We start from the raw sequence: 18307 nt of genomic DNA, 5'->3' as shown, positions 1-18307 counted from the left end.
GGAAGCTGCGGACGCAAGTTGTCTTTTTAATAGCCTAACTAGCATGTATATGGACGTATTTGTTCGAAATGTATGAGTCATGATGACTTACTACAGTCTGATCTTTGAGCAGTATCAAGCATCAGCGCGTGTGAACGATGATATAACGATTCGTCATCATCAAGTAATTGACTTAATCGTAGATTGAGGTTTTCTCATATATCGCTTACGCTCTATGTTCACTAAAGTCAGCTACGTGGTCAAAGGGTTAATGCACGAACACGCTTAATTAACTAATCCGTGACCACTGAACCTTTGCATTCGATTCTGGCCCTTTTACCACTAAATCCTAGTAAGTTTTGCTTTGAGAATGAATACTAGCCGACAGTTTTATGCGAAATAGATCTATACAAACAGATAGTTTCTGTATGCTGTTATTCGCTTCGTTATTTGTTTGCCTTTTTCCTCCATCTCTGTCATCTCAATTCTGAATATTGATTTTCATAATTGCCTCGCCTACCCGCCCCTGTTACGTTCTACTTTCTATAGGAAAACTGTCCGATACTCTGAACTGACAGAAAATCCGTGTATGGCACAAGCCAGACATTACTACCACATTAGTTCCGACAATAGCCAATATCGTCATAGCCATCATCGTTGTTGCTCGTCGTGATCGTCATCAACAACTGCGTTCTAGTCGTCATCCAAAACAGCGGCAAAGCCGCCAGCGACGCGAACCTGCGTCAGCGATGCCCGACCAATATTGTGGAGCTAACAAGATTTACTTCGCGCAGGCCTTCCCGTGTTGGAGCTAATAGTTTGACACTCAGAAGCAAGAATATCAGTGCGCACAGCGCGGCGTGAAACACCCTCTGAACTGAGCAATTTTTGCCACCGCCTATATACTACACATAAAGAACATTCGCTTGTAGAGAAATTTTGTCATTGTCTGTGTGCATGTATATGTGTCTGCAGGTCTGCATGCAAAAATTGAGAAAGTAGCCAAAGATCGCCATTCGTGGAAGTCAACGATTACCATCACTGGTGCTGCTATGTGGCTTCTCAACGCTACCACTTCAATGTGCAAGGTCGTTGGATTGACTAGCTATAGTATGCACTCGTATTGTAATCGCGGTCGTTCTATTCTATATGTTAATGTAAACAGCAGCAGCGGCACCACTAGCAGATTCAAGAGCACCATCTGGTGCTCAGTGAACTGAGGGGCATTATTGTAACGTGCTGTAAATAACGGGTCTTCATTGGGCATCATAGGTGAATGAGTGCTTAGCGAGCGGGCTGTGGTGATAATGGCGTAAGGGCGTCTGCACTTTCGACGTCTTGTTTCGCGCGTAGTCGCTGGCACCATCAACACCATTGCTGACTGTTTACTGCATTCAGTGATGGTATGTCTTGACAGACATCCGGCATGCGGTGCCGCTGTGCTGCGCTACTGGCCCGTATCTGACCACACTGATCCGACAGTGGAAAGAGCAAGAAAAGCGACGAACAGCTTGTGAACCAAGCAGAACCGTTGTTTGGTGTGTGTATAACTAATATGTGCCAACTTTGAGGGCGCCGGATCTTGGCAGGGTTCCAGTACCAGCAGTACCCATACCTATTAGACAAACCCCGCAACTGCTGGCCGTTACGTGAGCTGCTGATCTATTGTTACGAAGGGTGTTTCTGCCTCTGCTGCTTTAACGTGAACATCTGACGTTTTGGTATCGGTGGGTGCCGTTAATACAACTATTGCTATCGGCCCTTAGTGGCTGGCATTGTTGCCGCTCACTGAAAAAAAAACCGGTAAACAAGGAAAAACCATCGCGCCATATTGATATTCATTCGAAGCAGCGAATCAGCGCAAGCGCTACTGCGAGTCACGACACCATGAGTATAGGGATAGGGGATCACTTCTGCAACTGGCGACAAAATTAGATCATGACTAATTGTGTTAGTAGTTGAAATATGTTAACCGTGTGTCTAAGCCTTGCCAAGCAGTGTTTTCTCTAAATAGGAGTCAAATGGAATAATACTTTTTGTCTTTATGTGTGGGTATGTGTGTACTATTTTATCCCACTGTTTAGGTTTGTACTTGTTTTCGGTAAAAATCGTCCGTAGTCATTGCCATATACACATGCCTAATCGGTTGTAATAGTAAACTATAGCAACGGCAATAGCTAAACGATAATAACGCGTGTCGATTTGATGAAAAGAAATTCTATTCTTAGATAGAGCATGTATACTGAAGATTACCATTTCTTTGTTGCGCAGGGTATTAACGTGCATTGTGAAGTCCAATGACTTACTGGAAGAGTTCTATCTACTTTTTTCTAGACCTTGTGTACTCATATAAAATATACACACGTATCTTAACCTCTATCACTATATACATACATATATATGTATGTTCTTATTTTTCTAGTATTCTAGTCTGGGTAGTAGTTTGATCTGGTCTGGGTTTACCCAAGCCTTCTACCAGTCCTTGACCAGTTCTCTTATTTCTGCGTTTGTGGTGAAGAAGATTCGCTTTATAGCACTTCTGTTACTATTCTTCTATTGATAGAAATCGTCGTGCGTTTGCCGCGATCGATGGAGTGTTAGAGTTGCATAGCAGATCTGTTTTCTGTCGGAGCCCAGTTAATGGCGCTTTTGCTATGACCGTTGTCGTTTTTATACCTTTTACTTCACTTGATTCGCTTGTTTTTTACCACAAGTGCACGTCCTCATGGACCACTTGACTAAGACTATTCCCTCACCGTTCGCTTTTCGCCGACTTGCAACGCGCTCTCTGTTTTAAGGCAGAGGCGGCGTTCACGGCCGCTCGACCAGCGTAAGCATCGCAGTTGTTTCTCCCAAGTAGCAGCAACAGGCTGTAACGTTTGTACGGTCATATACGGTAAACGTCCTTAGTTACTGTTCTCTGTTAATGTTTAGGGCAACGTCAAGATTGTAACAGCTTTAGTCAGCAGGTGTTTCTGTTGGAGTCACCAACGGAACGGCGCTAGTGCGCTGTTTTTGTTGTAAGGCATCGTTATCTTTCTGTTCTTTAGGCCTACATCTGTAGCGACATCATGAAATCTCGGGGAATTGCCGGTCTAGGTAAGTTGAAGACTGACTATTATAGATAATACTTTGTTTTTTGCAGTCGACGACTACGAAATTGTTATCAAAAATATATTTTCTTTGCGTTTACATATTTATGTGACTAAAAACTGGTGGCTATTCAATAAGAGGCAAACGTTTCACAGCATAAAGAATAGGTATAAAGATGCTCAAAAAATAAAGCGACAGTTAGGCACAAACAGGTGAGTTGTTTACAATATGATATCATTGATCCAACATGGAAATAGTTTATATGATGAAGACACCACAATAATCAGTCTCCCGATTGGTGTTAATATAATAGATCTAGGTACAACATGTCTGTAGCTTTGCATTATTCCAGACGTACAACAGGTCGTGATCTGTAGTAGGCATATTTTTCATCATAGTTGTGAATCACTTAGCATAATTTCAAAAATGATATATAGCTACCCATGGACCAACGGTTATTTTAGGAAAATATGTTATTCCGCATTGTGCGGCAGGGATAGTCCAGAACATATATCAAACAAATACTTGAAAAGCATGAAACAGAAAATACGCGAAAGTCTTTCATATACGCAAATATGTAAGTATTCGAATAAACCTATTTAGAACTGTCACCGGCGAGACTTTCAGCTTAAGAAAAAATAGGTACAGACTATTCTTGGTTCAATTCTCAGGCGTTAAACACTTGGATAACTGTCCGTTTTATCGATCGTAATTACATCATCGACATCGGCCTCTAACTGAACTAAACATGTTTGAGTACTATCGATACGCCTACACTCGGCAAGTGGAGTAGGATCTTTCCTTGAATATCTGACAACGTCGACCGTTGTCAAGTATTCTAAATATACTCGAGCTTCAAAAATGCTACAGTGACCGCTTTTTTATTCAATTATAATAACATATCTTTTTCAACTGGGTTAAATTATTTCGTGGGTTAGGTAGATAGAGAATAATTTTTAAAACGATCTTCGCCGACTGATGAATCTTGGATAAAACAAAGAGGTATAATAAATGGATATTAAAAAGACATTAATCTAGAAAAGTGTCACCAACGAAAAACAGTTCAATTAACAGGAAGATTCAAACTGAAATGGCGGGACCTATAAAAACATGTTTCATAGTAAACACGTCCGGTAGTTTCGCGACCTAAAAGGACTTTGCTGTGTTTCCATAAGACCAGGAGGCTGGGGACTAGGCCAGACAGGAAACAAAGTAACACAGTGATTTACTACAGACTCGATGTTAACTAAAACTACTTTACACAACGCTGAACAACGCAAAGCAATGTAATCGCAAGCTAACAAGTTTCCAGACATTTATCATCAATGGGGCTATTAAGTAGGTCCTAAACAACCTCTGCTATTTCTTATTTTTGCATATAAACTGGGTTCTTTTATTGACTTCCTTTCAACGGCAAAATAAATATACACATACAAAAAAAAAAATATATATATATATATATGCCTGAATAATCTGGTTTGCACTACAGTCGTGTTGCTGATAGGACCGAGCAAGTGATATTCAGGCCTCTCAACCAATCATTTTGAGATATCGCCAAGCCGTCTCATACTCTTGATCCTTTTTTCCGGTGCGACATCTATTCGTAGATTCGCCTTCACGCCCATTGCGCCTATACTCACCATAACCATATGAGCTAATGTTACTACAAAGAAACAACGTTCCAATCCGACTTGATCGGTTCTCACAATTCTACTTACATGCTTCAGGAAGTTATAATGTAAATCTGCTGTAATATAATGTTCTTTGTTTGTTACCATGTCTGCGTTAAGCAGAGCTGTTTTCCGTAAAGTTGGAAACTCGGCGTCGAAGTTCCACTGCATTCACATAGATGAAGCTTAGCGTCAGTAAGTGCTAGGTTATATCCGAGACGTTTTAGGACTAAAGTCATAAATATTTATAAAAATCATTAGTGTTCTATATTTTTTGTGTGTATCAATTGTAGCACGTGGCGCTGGGTATCGTTAAGACAAAAATATTGTAGTTGATTATCGGTTAAGGTAGCGGTAAGAAATGTACCTGCAGCCGTGATGTATTGCCTGCAACTAAAAGGTTGCCACTAGTAAATTTCTACCTGTACAGGGGGTCTGACGATTCCATGCAAAGAAAAATCATTGCGTAAGGATCAGAAATCTGTTCGCATGATATCCTATAAATTACAATGAACAAATAATATACAGAATCAATACAGAGAAGTGATAAATATATATCTATATATATATATATATATATATATCTATAGAGTAACGTAAAAGTTTCTTGGCAAAGAGAGAGAGAGTTCATTGCAGATGTGCAAATTACTGCAACAAATAGCAGATTTAACCGCCCAATTCGTTTGTAACAGATGTACTACTTTATAAGGATATTACAGGACATTCTGATATTAGTCACTAAATATTTGAACACAATTGAACTATCACAATTCTTCGCACTTAAAATATACTAACTAGATATAAAAGCCCTAGCTCCTAGCATTGACCAATGACCTGATCTTTCATAATTATCAAGCCTTTTAAAAGTCAACGATAATTTTTTTCAAAAAGCAGTGTTTTAAATCTGATCCATTTGTAGGAAACGATCTTCGTCTTTCCGCTGAGAAGATCCCCTCGGTTTATTTTTGATCGATATATATATATATATATATATGGTAAAAAACCATTTACTAAAGACAGGAAAAAAATCTGTTTATATTCAGCGTGTGACCAGATCAAAATGTAAACCACATTCTAAAATGACGTGTGTTTTTATCGTGTGTATTCCAAGAAAACAAAACACATACTTGGATTTATTTTAGCGTTCTTATTTGCTGTTTCAGGTATTAGCTGCGCGTTCTTTCTAGTTGCCTGCCTATCACTATTGGCATATCTCAAGATACCATCATTTTTACAGCTGGCAGTCTCACGGTCTGGACTGAGCCCGGGAAGTTTTGCAGCAGACCTATTTTCCGCTATTCCGTTTGATATCCGCCAGAATGTTTACATGTTCAATATCACTAATTCGGAGGACTTCTTTAATGGCGCGAAGCCGCGTTTCAAACAGCTGGGACCCTATATATTCAGGTAAAGAACATTCGATATTGATCGCCGTATTTGTGTTAGTTAGGCAAATAAATTTAATGATCCTAGCTACCTTTTCGTAAATAGTTGTTGTAGAATCCTTATTTATTAGATAATCTGGAAACACGTCCCTCTTCATAGATATAATAGCTCATGCCAGCAACTGCCTACAGATACAGTAACGTCAATTATAAGCAGTCGATAATTGTCGAAACTGTATCTCGCGCTTCGATACCGCTGTGTTAACCAAACAACTACAATGATGATATCTCACTGTTAGACATAATAGTAATACTTTAATTAGGCTTTTCTGCTAATTGGGCGTATGGATTTAGGATTGGCCTACGAAAGCAGATGACGTGGTCGGAAGGCGATTTACTTACGTTCAGAGAAAACAGGAAGTTCTGGTTTGACGCTGATCTTTCTCATGGACATCTGAACGATACCGTGTATACGGTCGATCCGATCTACGCAATGGCGCAGGAGGTATATACTTATGTCAGCTAGTCAACGTGTAGGGTACAGTTGGCTTCTTCTGTGTAGATTGCTCTGGAGCTGATTGGCCTAGAATAGAAATGAGTCAAAATCAGATATAATTCGTTCATGTTCTAGTAACAGCATGATCTAATTGTTTAACAAACTAACCTATTTTATTTGGCTATGCTAGGTAATCGATGAGCTGCCAGAATTCCTGGAACGATTGTTTCGGCCGCTGTTGAAGTCGCGGAAGGTTCTTTTCAAACACAGTGTCGACGAGCTTCTTTATAACGGGTATACATGCGACAGACGTTGTCGGCACATGAGTGTCGTTACAAATACAACTATACGTGTCTAATAGTTTCCTAACGCAAATGTAAAACAGACCGGGCATATATCTGTAATGTAGGCGCACGGGAACTAATCGAAATATCTAGATGTTCGAACTTGTATGTTAAGAATCGTTGCCACAGCCAGGATCCAATAGGATTGGATGCTCTGCATGGCACTGAACTACGAATAGGCCAGATTCGTAACGTGTAAAGCTGACAAGCCCAACTATATTTATCTAAATTAGACGTACCTGATATCAGGTCTTTACAAAAGCTAGCAATTATGATAAATTGCAGATCTCCTTTCATATGTGTAGTGTTTTATGAAATTATTATTATTATTTTACGATAGATGCAGTAACTTATTTTCATACTTCCATACAAATATTTTTGCCTGTAATATCTATTCGTCTCTTTACTCCTGTTTCTGTTCAGAAAAGTGTTTAACAGCAACAATGTAATCAGCCTTGTATAATTATACTGAACTTTGACGACTGATCCTTTTAAAGCAATTTTAATCTTATGTGTCTCTCTATACTCGACGCAGGTACAGTGATTCCCTAGCAGAGCTGGCGCATTTGATAAAGCCTAATCTTCCTGTGATCGGTGGAAAGATTGGTTACTTACGGGCGTTCAATGACACCGATGATGGCGATATTACAGTATTTGCTGGCACTAATCCCTTCACGAAAGATAAACGAAATTTAATCACCCAATGGAATCACAAGAAGTGAGTACGTTCATTATGGTAGAAAAAATCTCTTAGAGATCCTGATAGAGTAGCTATGAAAACTTGCACTGTTGCCTTAACGCAAATTAGTCGTATACTGTACTCGAGTTTAAAAAAGAAAAAAAAACGAGACGCCGAAAAAACCTTTACTTAAAAGGTTCTTTCGGCGTCCGTCCGACGTCAAACTTTAAGCGGTCTGAACTATACTTAATAGCTCAGACCGCCTGTACCGAAAACATTCACGATATGATGGCCAGTGCATACAAACATCACAGTTTTTAGATGGTGATACAATTATTGCGTTAGTGAAGGTATCTCACACTCGGTTGTTCCCTTTTTTTTTTTTTTTTTTTCTAGAACAATTCCTTATTACGGCGACGGGTGTAATGGCATCTGGGGAGCAAGTGAGTGCCCATGCGGAGTATATAATCGTTCATTGATCATGCTTCAGATAAAGGTATAAATCATAAATAGATAAATCTTACATCTTGAACAATAGTATACAATTTCGAAAAGGTAAAATAACTCTAAATCTAAGCTAAATAACAAGCTCGTCTAATGAAAGCGTATCTCCTTAGCCACACTGACTGATTCTAAACTTCTCAGCTCATATGTATTGTATAATGTTTTCATTGAACTAGATGCCGAGCTCTTCCCGTCGTTTTTGTCATCGTCACCGCCTGCGCAGATCGGCGTATTCTTGCCCCTGCTGTGCAGGCCGTGGTCCCTACACTTCAATGAAACACGACAAGAAAATGGCATTGAGCTAGCGAGATTTGCCACTGGACTGGATATATTTTCTCCAAGCAACAGTAGCCAGATTGAGCAGTGAGCTTTGACAATTCATTCACCGCCAAGATATAATTTCTAAAGAGAAAACCCTTTTCAAAGCCATCAGAATGTGAATAAACCTGTAAAGATTAAGCAACTTAGAGCATGTTTAGAAAATATCGGTTTCAAGGTATTAAGCAATCTCTCGTAAATGAAAACGAACATCGTCTAATCGGAGCTTAATAGTATAATTTACATTGGATTACTTTGTTTTGGATTTGGAACATAATATGAACGCAATTACCTGTACTGCTATTGTTGACTTTCATTTGCTATTCAGGTGCGCCCAGCCGGCAGGCTGGCCACGCGGTGTCTTCGACGTCCGGGCATGTCAGCATAGTTTCCCTGCACTGATTAGCTTACCGCATTTCTTGCATAGCGATGAGAAGATTTTAGACGCCGTGGACGGACTAACGCCGAATGTCACAGAACACGATTTTCATCTCGACATCTTTCCGGTGCATGTTTACCAAATAACCTACCAATTCAACTATATGATATATTTATGTCTATGGCACGCCTTAGGTTAGCAAGGCGTAAACCACAAACACGATACTACCAGCAGCTGGAACTTCTGGCTGAAAAAAAGCCAAAAGAAAATCACGCAATTAAATGCAATGGTATTAGGTAAAATAAAAGTGTTCGAAAGGAAATATGATTATATGTTTTTTGATATTATTATAGTTACATATTTTTTTGCCCGATGCATTATCCTGGTTTTTGCGATCCAATTTCAGTTATTGGGAATTCCCGTTCGCCCTGCAATCCGCGCCCAGATAAACGTGCGAATTTGGCGCCATCTCGACACGTCTCAATCGAATAACCCACCAATCGTTTACCCCGTCCTCTGGCAAGAAATCGTACGTTTCTTTCCATCATTAAGTACGAAGAAACGTGGGCAATAGCCAGACAGTTATGTGATTAGTAGATACAATAGAACGTATTAGATTATTTGATGCTGACATGTGGTCAGTTAGGGAAGTTCGCCCTTTCGAAGGTTCGATAGCTTCGTACAATTTCTTTTCGATGAAACATTTAATGAACCACAAACTGGGGCGACTTTGGGACCACTTTTAAGACAGCTCAGAATCATGCTTAACGAGAGGAAAATAATTTTATATTTTTTTTATATATTTACAAACAGCGTGCAAAATGTGACACATTTTTATCCATTTCAAATTTAGAAAAAGTCGTAATTATATATGCTGCGCCAGCTGCAAAATGGATCCCTCTGATAATCTGGTTTGTCTAGAATATGCAGTTTACCCATCTTTGCGTAGCCATTTGTGCAGCTGGGGTCTTAAAAAATCATCGACGCTGTACTGGCATACGCATTGGGTTTACGCTCGAATTTACTAGAAGGTGCAACAATAGTTGAATGAACGTTTTGTGTTATCTCGTATTAAAATCGAATTATTAATGACATATAGAAACAATGCTTAAGAATCTATCTTAGATCTCTTTTTGTCGATTGTAAGTTTCCCACAAGTTGAAGTGTTCCAAACGTAAATACTTGCCTGAGTCAACCGCTTTCGTGCAATTGCTGTAGCCGCATTACTATTATGCAGCTTTTATTCCTCATTTCAATCATTTTATTTCGGCCGGATAAGAGAATGCACGTTTATACACTGTTGGCAGAGAATACTTTTCAGTAGGAGACACTTCTAATTTTGTGTGGCATTTTGTGCAGCTCAAGCCGACGTCCAGTCGACATTTTCAAACTTGACGTTGTACAGAGCCTTACGGCGTCCTAAAGTTTTTAAGGGTTTAAAATTGAGAATGTTAAAGTTATCTAGATATCAGCGTATCAGCTTCGAAGCCATGCTAGTTTATAATAATAATCCAGTGAAGAATTTTGCAACCAAACGCAATATAGGTTCTCTTAAAAAAATACTGGATATAATGTGATGGATTAAAAGATAGTCTTCCAAGTTAATTATATTAATTTAAGATTTGCCCACTTCTAACATAGCTTTTCATCAACGACTGTACAGGTGCTTTCAGAGTCTGCCATCTCATACCTTTCAACAATGATTTGGTATATCATTCTACTGCCTGAGACCACTTTGCGGGTGATTTTAATGCTCCTTACGATCCTGTCCGTCTCCCTTGCTGTGAGCTACGCGTATACGTCCTTTAGTAAGGTATAAAGTGAACGTCTTTATTCAGTCTGTACCAGTTTTTCGGTTACGAATGCTTATGCTAAATACTTTTTACTAATTCGATTTTAGCATACTTAGTCAATACTTGAGAAGAACTACATAAAGCCGGAATTCAGCCAGAGGAACCATTTTAGTATACCGGAACCACTTAGCACGTTCGCACGGAAGAATATGCACACCTAATCCCACACAAATGTGTTAACTAGCGTTTCCTATGAACGACTATATCGTGTTAAATGAGCATTCACCGTGTTAAAGTATGTACAGTAGTTTCAAGTGAGACAAGGTGCCTTGTTTGCTCTTCTTTGGTTGTATTTATTCATACGATTGTAACGAAACAACAAGTCGTCCCCATTGTTTAACAGGTGTCTGACGAAGAAACAGAATCGATCCTAGCATCGGCTGAAGATAGTGCAGCTTCTTCTTAATACGCACAATAGATTCTTCGGGATCAGCGTGCAGAAGCCACTCTTGTGGCCTAAAACAGCATCTTGGAGAGTATACACAAACGAAGACGTCACTTTATCCTAAGTTAGCTGTCGACGAGTATGCCATGCCAAACGGCCGAGCTAACACCTTCAGGGATGTAACATTGAGTGAGATTATAGGTAGATTACATAGTTGCGAAGTGGTCGTCGATTTTTGAACTGTCCATAATTTGTCCGAAAAAGTGACGTAATCAGCCATTATTGAATATCATCGAACTACATCGAACACAATAATATGTTTTTCACTAAAAACCATGTAATATTTTTAAGTTATTATCTTTAAACATATCTGCTTTAAACAGTAATGACAGATGTGTCAAGCCGTTAATTACGAACTCACGGCGGGCTCACGTATGCACCTCTTAAAAAGGGCTTTTTGTTAGACGTTTTTATCGAAGAACAACCATTTGAAGTCGAGCAAAAGTTGTACAAAGTCTATTACCTATGCTTATCTAGCCCTATGGTTGATCCCAGTACAATTTAGAGTCACGGTAAATTTATCGTACTGAAAGCATTTAGTTTATAACTCTGAATTATATATATATATGCTAACGCTGCGGGTGGGGGAGGGCAGCAGCTTATGCTGTTAGGGGTACTGTGTATAGTCATTGAAGCCTTACACAGCTGGCTTGTAGTCAGCTATACCCGACACTGATACCGAGCTGAAAAACCTATGAACATTTCCCCATAACAGGGAATAATTTTTTAATGAATAACAAAAGCCTGTACGAGCATTGTATTCTAAAGCTAAGCTGTAAATAAAAATCAAATTGTGATGTTTCAGTAGCACCATATTTATTATTTTACGGTCTATGTGCATGGTCTATTAGTCTATATACATGTACAATACTTTGAGTGAAATGGACACCACGATCGAAGTAATAAAAGATGTGTTATCTTATTTTAACGCAAGTTTACAAATAAAAGCGCCTGGCGCATTTGAGGATTCGAATTCGAGTAAGACGATTAAGTGACTGACTTCCAAATCGCGATCTTTCTATTTACTCACTTTGCCGAACCTAGAAGTGACCGATACTTGAAGGAACTTAAGTCATACGCTGCGTATTTCACTCCCGGTGTTCCCCATAATAATAAGGTATAAGGATTGGTTTGACCGGAATAAGGTGGTTTATTCACTGTCTCCGTCCGACTCCACCGCGCTCCACGTACTCCTACTAGAGCTGCAGCCAGTACCCTTAGTACAAAACTGAAGACGAGGTCCGCGATGAACAAAATATTGACCACTCCAATAAGAATGGCCTCTCGAAGTACACATTTAATCGGAGAGAAATATTAAATTTTATTTAAAAAAGGAAAGTTAAATTGTAGTCCAAAATCGTTATCTAATTTTGCACAGGCCAGGACTTTGTCTTTTAAAACCATGTCTTACAAGAAAGCATTTGAAACTTTACTTGAATTATCCCTCTATGATGTTTTGAATTTTATATCCGATATCACCGCTAGGCATTACATTGAGCTTCCAGTACAAAACAAAATCTGTCTGTGCCCAGATTCGACCCTACACCATACCGTTCCCCTAATATTAGCACGCAGACACGCCACCCATTAAGCTATCACGAAGACTACATGGCCACTAGTAACCGAAGCACGTCAGTTTGTTCTATTGAAGTTGTTTTCGACAACTTGAAAACGTGCCTATGCGCAATTTTTGTCAGGAAAATATGACTTAAGGAAAAATGAGTCTAACTGCAAAGGTGAGCTTAATTAAAAATAATCCAGTAAGCCTCGAAAGCTTTTCAACGGGACGCATTGCCTGAAATGAGTAACAGCTTATCTACACTAATGAGTCGGTTACATCGAGAACGGGATAGAGAAACTATCTCCATTTTCAACCATTTGTTATTAAGATAATACCATTTAAATTTTGGTAATAATTAATCAAAGTTTCGTGGTATTACACCAAGTAAATATGATGTAATGTAATATAGCTAAAAGATTCGTAAATCAAAAGTGCGATTACTTAGAAGACATTACAGCCTTCCTTCTAAATATCACATATCTAGCATGTCTGCATTATGATCTGTCCTATAAAATAAAGCTTCTGTCGTCCGGTTATTATAAACATGCCAGCTCATTAAATGAGGCGTATGATCTTTCAATGGTTGAAAAGATAGAGAGAGTTGGCAGTGCAAACAAAATGAATAGCATATGCCCCGACCGATCTGCCCTTTGTATCACTCCGCCATTGTGTGAACCGGGGACTACATATAAAATTGCCTTTAGTAGATACGTGAAAGCTACGATATATTGATTACTAGAAAAAAAAAAAAAACAAAATAAGCAGAAATTAGGCGGTCACATTTTGAGACATGCTTTGATTACTTTAGACGTAAATAATATAGACTAGACATATAGCGAACGATGATAACAGCTGCAAGCATATAATAGGCTAACGTTTAATTCTATGTTAAAGAACATAGGTACTGTCGAATAACACAGTGCGTTTTTACTGTGCTAAGACTGTTATTTATTTTAATGTCGCAGTGTACTCGTGAGGATGCTATGGCACTTCAGAGTATCGTCTGCTACAAGCGCTAACTCTCAATAACATCCAAATAGATCTGTCTCATGTTTTGGAACAGTGCTTTTCATAAGGGAAGGATACCCAGAAAACCCAACAGAACGTTCGGATAAATCGCCCAAGCGGAGAAATGTATGCGAAGCGTAAATAAAAAGTTTTTGGGAGAAGCTTGTTGTTACGGTGCTTATTAGGCAGGATACAGAAGTTGTCAATAAGGGATCCTGATTAGTGAGACTCACCTACCCAAGATGGGCCTCGTAGCAGGGTTTCGCGCAACCGGATTTCGTCAGTTTCATCGGTTTCTCAGTTGTCTAAACAGCAGAACATTGATAGAACTATCCAAAAACAGATATGTACGAGGTAATATATATTTGTCAACTTAGCAATAGCGATTATTACATTTCTTTGTCTGACCAAGAAACTATGCGATACTCGAACACATTTTACTTTCCAAGTTATAAAAATGAATTTTAAGTTTATATTAGATTACAGTTCCGTAATAATATGAACTAGAAGTTAAATAGACACTTGTAGTGTCATTTATAAAATTGCAAGTGTAAGCTGATGCATTATATCTTTCCGTCGGCAAAACAGGGAATGACTGATTTCTAGAAATGCACAGTTGTTATAAATGTATATATTTTCTTTAAGTGTTTGAATGCTATTTGACAAAGGTGAGCGAATGAGTTTGATTAATTGAGAAGTACGCATTATATGAACTCATCTTACGAGGTGAAGCATAATTTTTGGCTTAGGTATTGCTGCCAAACTGTCCTTCTCTTTTAAATTCAAGTACACAGGAATGAATCATAATAAATGTCTGAAAAAATTATTTTCAGAACTTGATCTCCAAATAAAAAACCAGCGTCAGCAAAGTCTGGCTACACCATGTAAGTATGCTTTCAAAAATAAGCCTTGAAAATTGATATTGGATGCATTTAAAGGCTTATATGAAATATTTAAAAAATAGGTACAGAAATTTTTGCGTTATGCGAGTCGCTAAAAACCAAAGCGTTCCTCCGTGCTGCAACTGAAATAAATATAACTTAACCTTATGTTTAAAGTAGCTTGTTACAATGTAATTTTTTATTTCATGGCAGTATAGTTTAAGGCATATGCAAATTATCAATAAGATTTGTGAGTGCTCGATTAGTAAAAGAACGCTAAGCAGCAAATTTCTGAGAGTACTATATGACATTTCACGGGAAAAGACCCATCTAGGTTTAGGAAATGTTTTGTGAGAACAACTCTGAATAAATGATAAATTATTTTAGGAAATTGTGCGACTCACCAAATATTAAAACATAGGATTTTATTTTGATAATAGCGAAATAACAAGATATGAGAGATTCTTATTAGTGTAAATAAATCTAATACGTAGCACAAAATACTTTCTAGGCGTCTTTCGTTATACTTTAAAACATTGTTTAGAAGAGTTTTGGCTTTGCAGGTGTTGTATCAGCGAGATCATTTGCAGATAAAGCTGATCCTAGAGGTAAGCTAACAGTTAAACAAGTTTAAACTTTCTGTCCAATGTCCGATGTTAACGGCCTCCAAGTGGTGCCCGACCGCACATAATTTTAACGTCTGCCGAGAATGTTACTGTATTGATCTTATCTATCAGTAATCTTGCATGTTTGCTTAAAAAAAATATTCGATGCTAGCACATGTGAAACATATTCATAAATTACGGCTTATAGGGAAGAAAAATGATTTTTTCAAGACTAAGTGTCTGGCTAAACGATTTTAGTTTTCCTGATTCGAACTGGGTCATTTGTGGCATATAATTGCGTTTGGATAAAATAAACAAACTTTATTAGTTAAACAGTTTTTATAACTTGTAAGTTTGGACAGCCGATGCAACAATAATGTGATATTTTTAGGGGTATTTATACCATTTAAATAATTCTGGATCTATTCTTGCAGTTCTAACATCTTATCGTACTAGCATGCTAGAATGTCGTGATCTTTTAAAGCTTTCCCATATCGTAGACTTCTTTTGTTGCTAATGCAGTAGTCGATGCTCAATATGTCGCTAGATCAACTGTCAAATTTCTGTTGGTCTGCGGTCATTTATTTAATTCTTATTTATGTATATAGTTACGCTGAGTACAAATTGACATAGTCCATATTTTGGAACTCTTCTTTCTCAACGACCTAGCAGCTGTAGATTTTCATGAATTCAAGGAACTTTTGAGTACTCAAGATTACTTCATTGTCGACGTTCGTGAAGCCAAGGAGCTCGCTGAAGATGGCAGGCTTATTGGTAAGAGCCGCGCGTCTTTTTCCAAGTCTATTTGTCTTACTAGAAATAATGAGTTGTTGTAAAGGTATGACAGCATAGGAACTAAAAAACAATAACGGACAGAATTACAGAGGTGTCAACAATTAGCTTAACACATTTGATTTTACAGGCGCTATAAACATTCCACTAGGCCAGGTCGACACTGAATTCGCTAAATCTCCAAGGCAACTCAAATCGCAATACCATCGCCTTGCTCTAGACGAAGAAGGTCGCAATATAGTATTTTTCTGCAAAGCTGGCGTTCGTGCAGAAAAGGCATTAACTACGGCACAGAAGCACGGTTATACCAAGTACGTTATTGGCTGAAATATATGTATGGTGAATCTGCTGCGCTATGAAATATAGATTCATACTTGACTCTTATTTATGGAAAAGTTACTATTAACTAAATGTATGCCTTTCTTATTCCACCATAACTTTATAACCACTTAGTATATACAGAAGTATGTAAGAGTGCTTCAAGGAAAATATAAGAACTATCTACAGTAAATTATTTTCTCGCAACGTAACGTTATACAGGGTATATAAATTTTGGATTTTTGAACGAATAGTCGGATAATGAGGTTACAAAATTAAGCTGAAGGTTTAAAATGTCCCTAATGGTGACAGTCTCAAATTCTATCGTTGCTTCTAGAAGATAAGGGGCATAAATTGTCACGTCATTTCATTACCCATTTTATTTTCGCTTGTTAATCTCTGCAATTTTAGGGCACGATTCTATAAAGGAAGCTTCTTGGATTGGATTGAAAAAGGCGGGCAAATTATCAAAGGATAGCTTAAACATCCAGGATCCAATACGTCACTAACGCATCTTGACGATCACAGTTCTTGCTATTAAATGTATTTTAAACCTCGAGGTATACAGGTTTGCGTCACCATTGCGAACCTGGCTCTTACCTAATGGCCTTTAACTGTTGAAACGTTATCCAGAACGCTCGTCAAGTTTTTGAAAAGTTGCAAACGTTTGACAATTTGAGTTTTATGTACTTTTCGTACACCACAGGTTTACTTCTTAATCCATATTAAATATCTGCAAATGTATACTTCACAAAATGTTCACCAAATACGTAGTACTTGCAGGTTTTTTTATAATTAAATCAGCACCATAGGATTTTTCAGCAGGGCAACGTTTCGCAGGACAGAATTAAAAAAGAATTGAACAGAAAAAGCTTCTTTTACTTCGACTTTAAAAAAATGTAATTTCGTTGATGAGTACATCCATTGCAAAGTTTATAGAAGTTTCGTTCCGTTCGCTTTAAATATTAATACGCAACCTATCATTGAGAGCGGCATTGAATAAAGAATAAACGTTCTTTCCAGATAATCCCGGCATACTCTTTTATTAAAAAATATTATATACAGATTTGTGCAGACAGAGCGTCAAAATTTTATACTAATATAATAATTCACTGAATTGTAATTTATGAAATGGTTCTAGTTCACCATTGTTTCTTAGTTCACTAGCTATAACGAAGAACTTGTTATATCCAATTATAACATATTCATATCGGTTTCCTTCTTTCCACTAGACACAGCCTAAATTATATATATGTACATTATAAAATAGTATAATGTTAGAAACAATGAATATAAATATAGTTCAGGGAGGATGAAAAAGTTCTCATCGATAAACATGATTTATTGTTGATAGAAAATTCAATAATACATATACATATATGTAAAGAGCTTTAAGTACACTAACATTGAGTTCAACGAAGAGGGTTCTTACTACTTACGTAGACTTGAGCCGTTCATATAAGTATCAGTTCTTAAAAAGATCAATGCAACCGAACGCAGTTCTTGTCTTGCACGAAACACAGACAAAAAAGTAAGTATTTTAATTTAGTTTTTCTATTCAAGATTTATAAATACTTAATATACCATTAAGGTGTCGTATTCAATCTATGACATACGATATTTATTTAGATACGACATCTTAGATCAAATAAAGAAGCATATTTTTATAATGTTAGGAGCAAAAATATTTAACAGTTGACCAAAACGATATGTGACTTGTAAACGTCTTCTTGCCTCTTTTAGTCATTTTTGTTTCATTCGTGTATCTTGTAGCTAGATAAATGTATTATATATGAAACCACTTGCTAAAGTGTGCAAAGTTTGCTTATCTATTTTGTGAGTCTCTTAGTTATTTTTTTTTACAGTCTGGTTGAACCTACGTTTTGCCTTATTTTTTTGGAAATCCTTGTCGCCCTTCAGAATTTCTAGCTCATATCGACATAGGCTGTGATTGCATGAACTTTGTTAAGTTCATGCAATCACAGCCTATGTCAGAA

At 37.7% G+C, this 18307-nt stretch overlaps 2 protein-coding genes across 8 annotated transcripts; both read left to right on the top strand.

Moving 5' to 3' along the window:
• The first annotated feature begins 704 nt into the window (after positions 1 to 704).
• LOC111247539 (scavenger receptor class B member 1-like) lies at positions 705 to 11952 on the top strand. Of its 6 annotated transcripts, none has more exons than XM_086978756.1 (12): positions 705 to 1067; positions 3030 to 3078; positions 5906 to 6149; positions 6482 to 6632; positions 6814 to 6917; positions 7503 to 7685; positions 8043 to 8089; positions 8327 to 8513; positions 8797 to 8974; positions 9254 to 9376; positions 10511 to 10660; positions 11044 to 11952. In XM_086978756.1, exons 1-12 carry the CDS (start codon positions 1032 to 1034, stop codon positions 11104 to 11106), a joined length of 1515 nt encoding a protein of 504 aa, XP_086834882.1. In that variant the 5' UTR covers positions 705 to 1031; the 3' UTR covers positions 11107 to 11952. The 6 variants fall into 6 exon arrangements, with proteins under 6 accessions (XP_086834882.1, XP_086834890.1, XP_022654330.1 ...); XM_022798595.2 differs by lacking the exon at positions 705 to 1067 and adding an exon at positions 1093 to 1706; XM_022798577.2 differs by lacking the exon at positions 705 to 1067 and adding an exon at positions 1713 to 1929.
• Positions 11953 to 13617: 1665 nt separating this feature from the next.
• Positions 13618 to 17337, top strand: LOC111243010 (thiosulfate:glutathione sulfurtransferase-like). 2 transcript variants are annotated; one of them, XM_022788004.2, is made up of 6 exons: positions 13618 to 14068; positions 14548 to 14598; positions 15159 to 15203; positions 15870 to 15974; positions 16123 to 16303; positions 16722 to 17337. In XM_022788004.2, the coding sequence occupies exons 1-6, from the start codon at positions 13957 to 13959 to the stop codon at positions 16786 to 16788; spliced, it is 561 nt and encodes a 186-aa protein (XP_022643739.1). In that variant the 5' UTR covers positions 13618 to 13956; the 3' UTR covers positions 16789 to 17337. The 2 variants fall into 2 exon arrangements, with proteins under 2 accessions (XP_022643739.1, XP_022643740.1); XM_022788005.2 differs by having other exon boundaries at positions 13638 to 14068; positions 15873 to 15974.
• Positions 17338 to 18307: the final 970 nt, after the last annotated feature.

This window comes from Varroa destructor, unplaced genomic scaffold (genome assembly GCF_002443255.2).
Source record: "Varroa destructor unplaced genomic scaffold, Vdes_3.0 BEIS01000001.1, whole genome shotgun sequence".
In the NCBI taxonomy this organism is placed as follows: Eukaryota; Metazoa; Arthropoda; class Arachnida; order Mesostigmata; family Varroidae; genus Varroa; species Varroa destructor.
The sequence above is the reverse complement of the archived record's forward strand: the minus strand, read 5'-3'. Positions and strand labels throughout refer to the sequence as shown.

Coding starts and splice junctions, on each gene's coding strand:
- LOC111247539 (XM_086978756.1), top strand. CDS start 1,032: ATGTGGCTTCTCAACGCTACCACTTCAATGTGCAAG. Junction 8,514..8,796: donor AACAGTAGCCAGATTGAGCA/GTGAGCTTTGAC, acceptor TTTGCTATTCAG/GTGCGCCCAGCCGGCAGGCT. Junction 10,661..11,043: donor CGTATACGTCCTTTAGTAAG/GTATAAAGTGAA, acceptor ATTGTTTAACAG/GTGTCTGACGAAGAAACAGA.
- LOC111243010 (XM_022788004.2), top strand. CDS start 13,957: ATGGGCCTCGTAGCAGGGTTTCGCGCAACCGGATTTCGTCAGTTTCAT. Junction 15,204..15,869: donor AGATAAAGCTGATCCTAGAG/GTAAGCTAACAG, acceptor TCAACGACCTAG/CAGCTGTAGATTTTCATGAA. Junction 15,975..16,122: donor TGAAGATGGCAGGCTTATTG/GTAAGAGCCGCG, acceptor TTGATTTTACAG/GCGCTATAAACATTCCACTA.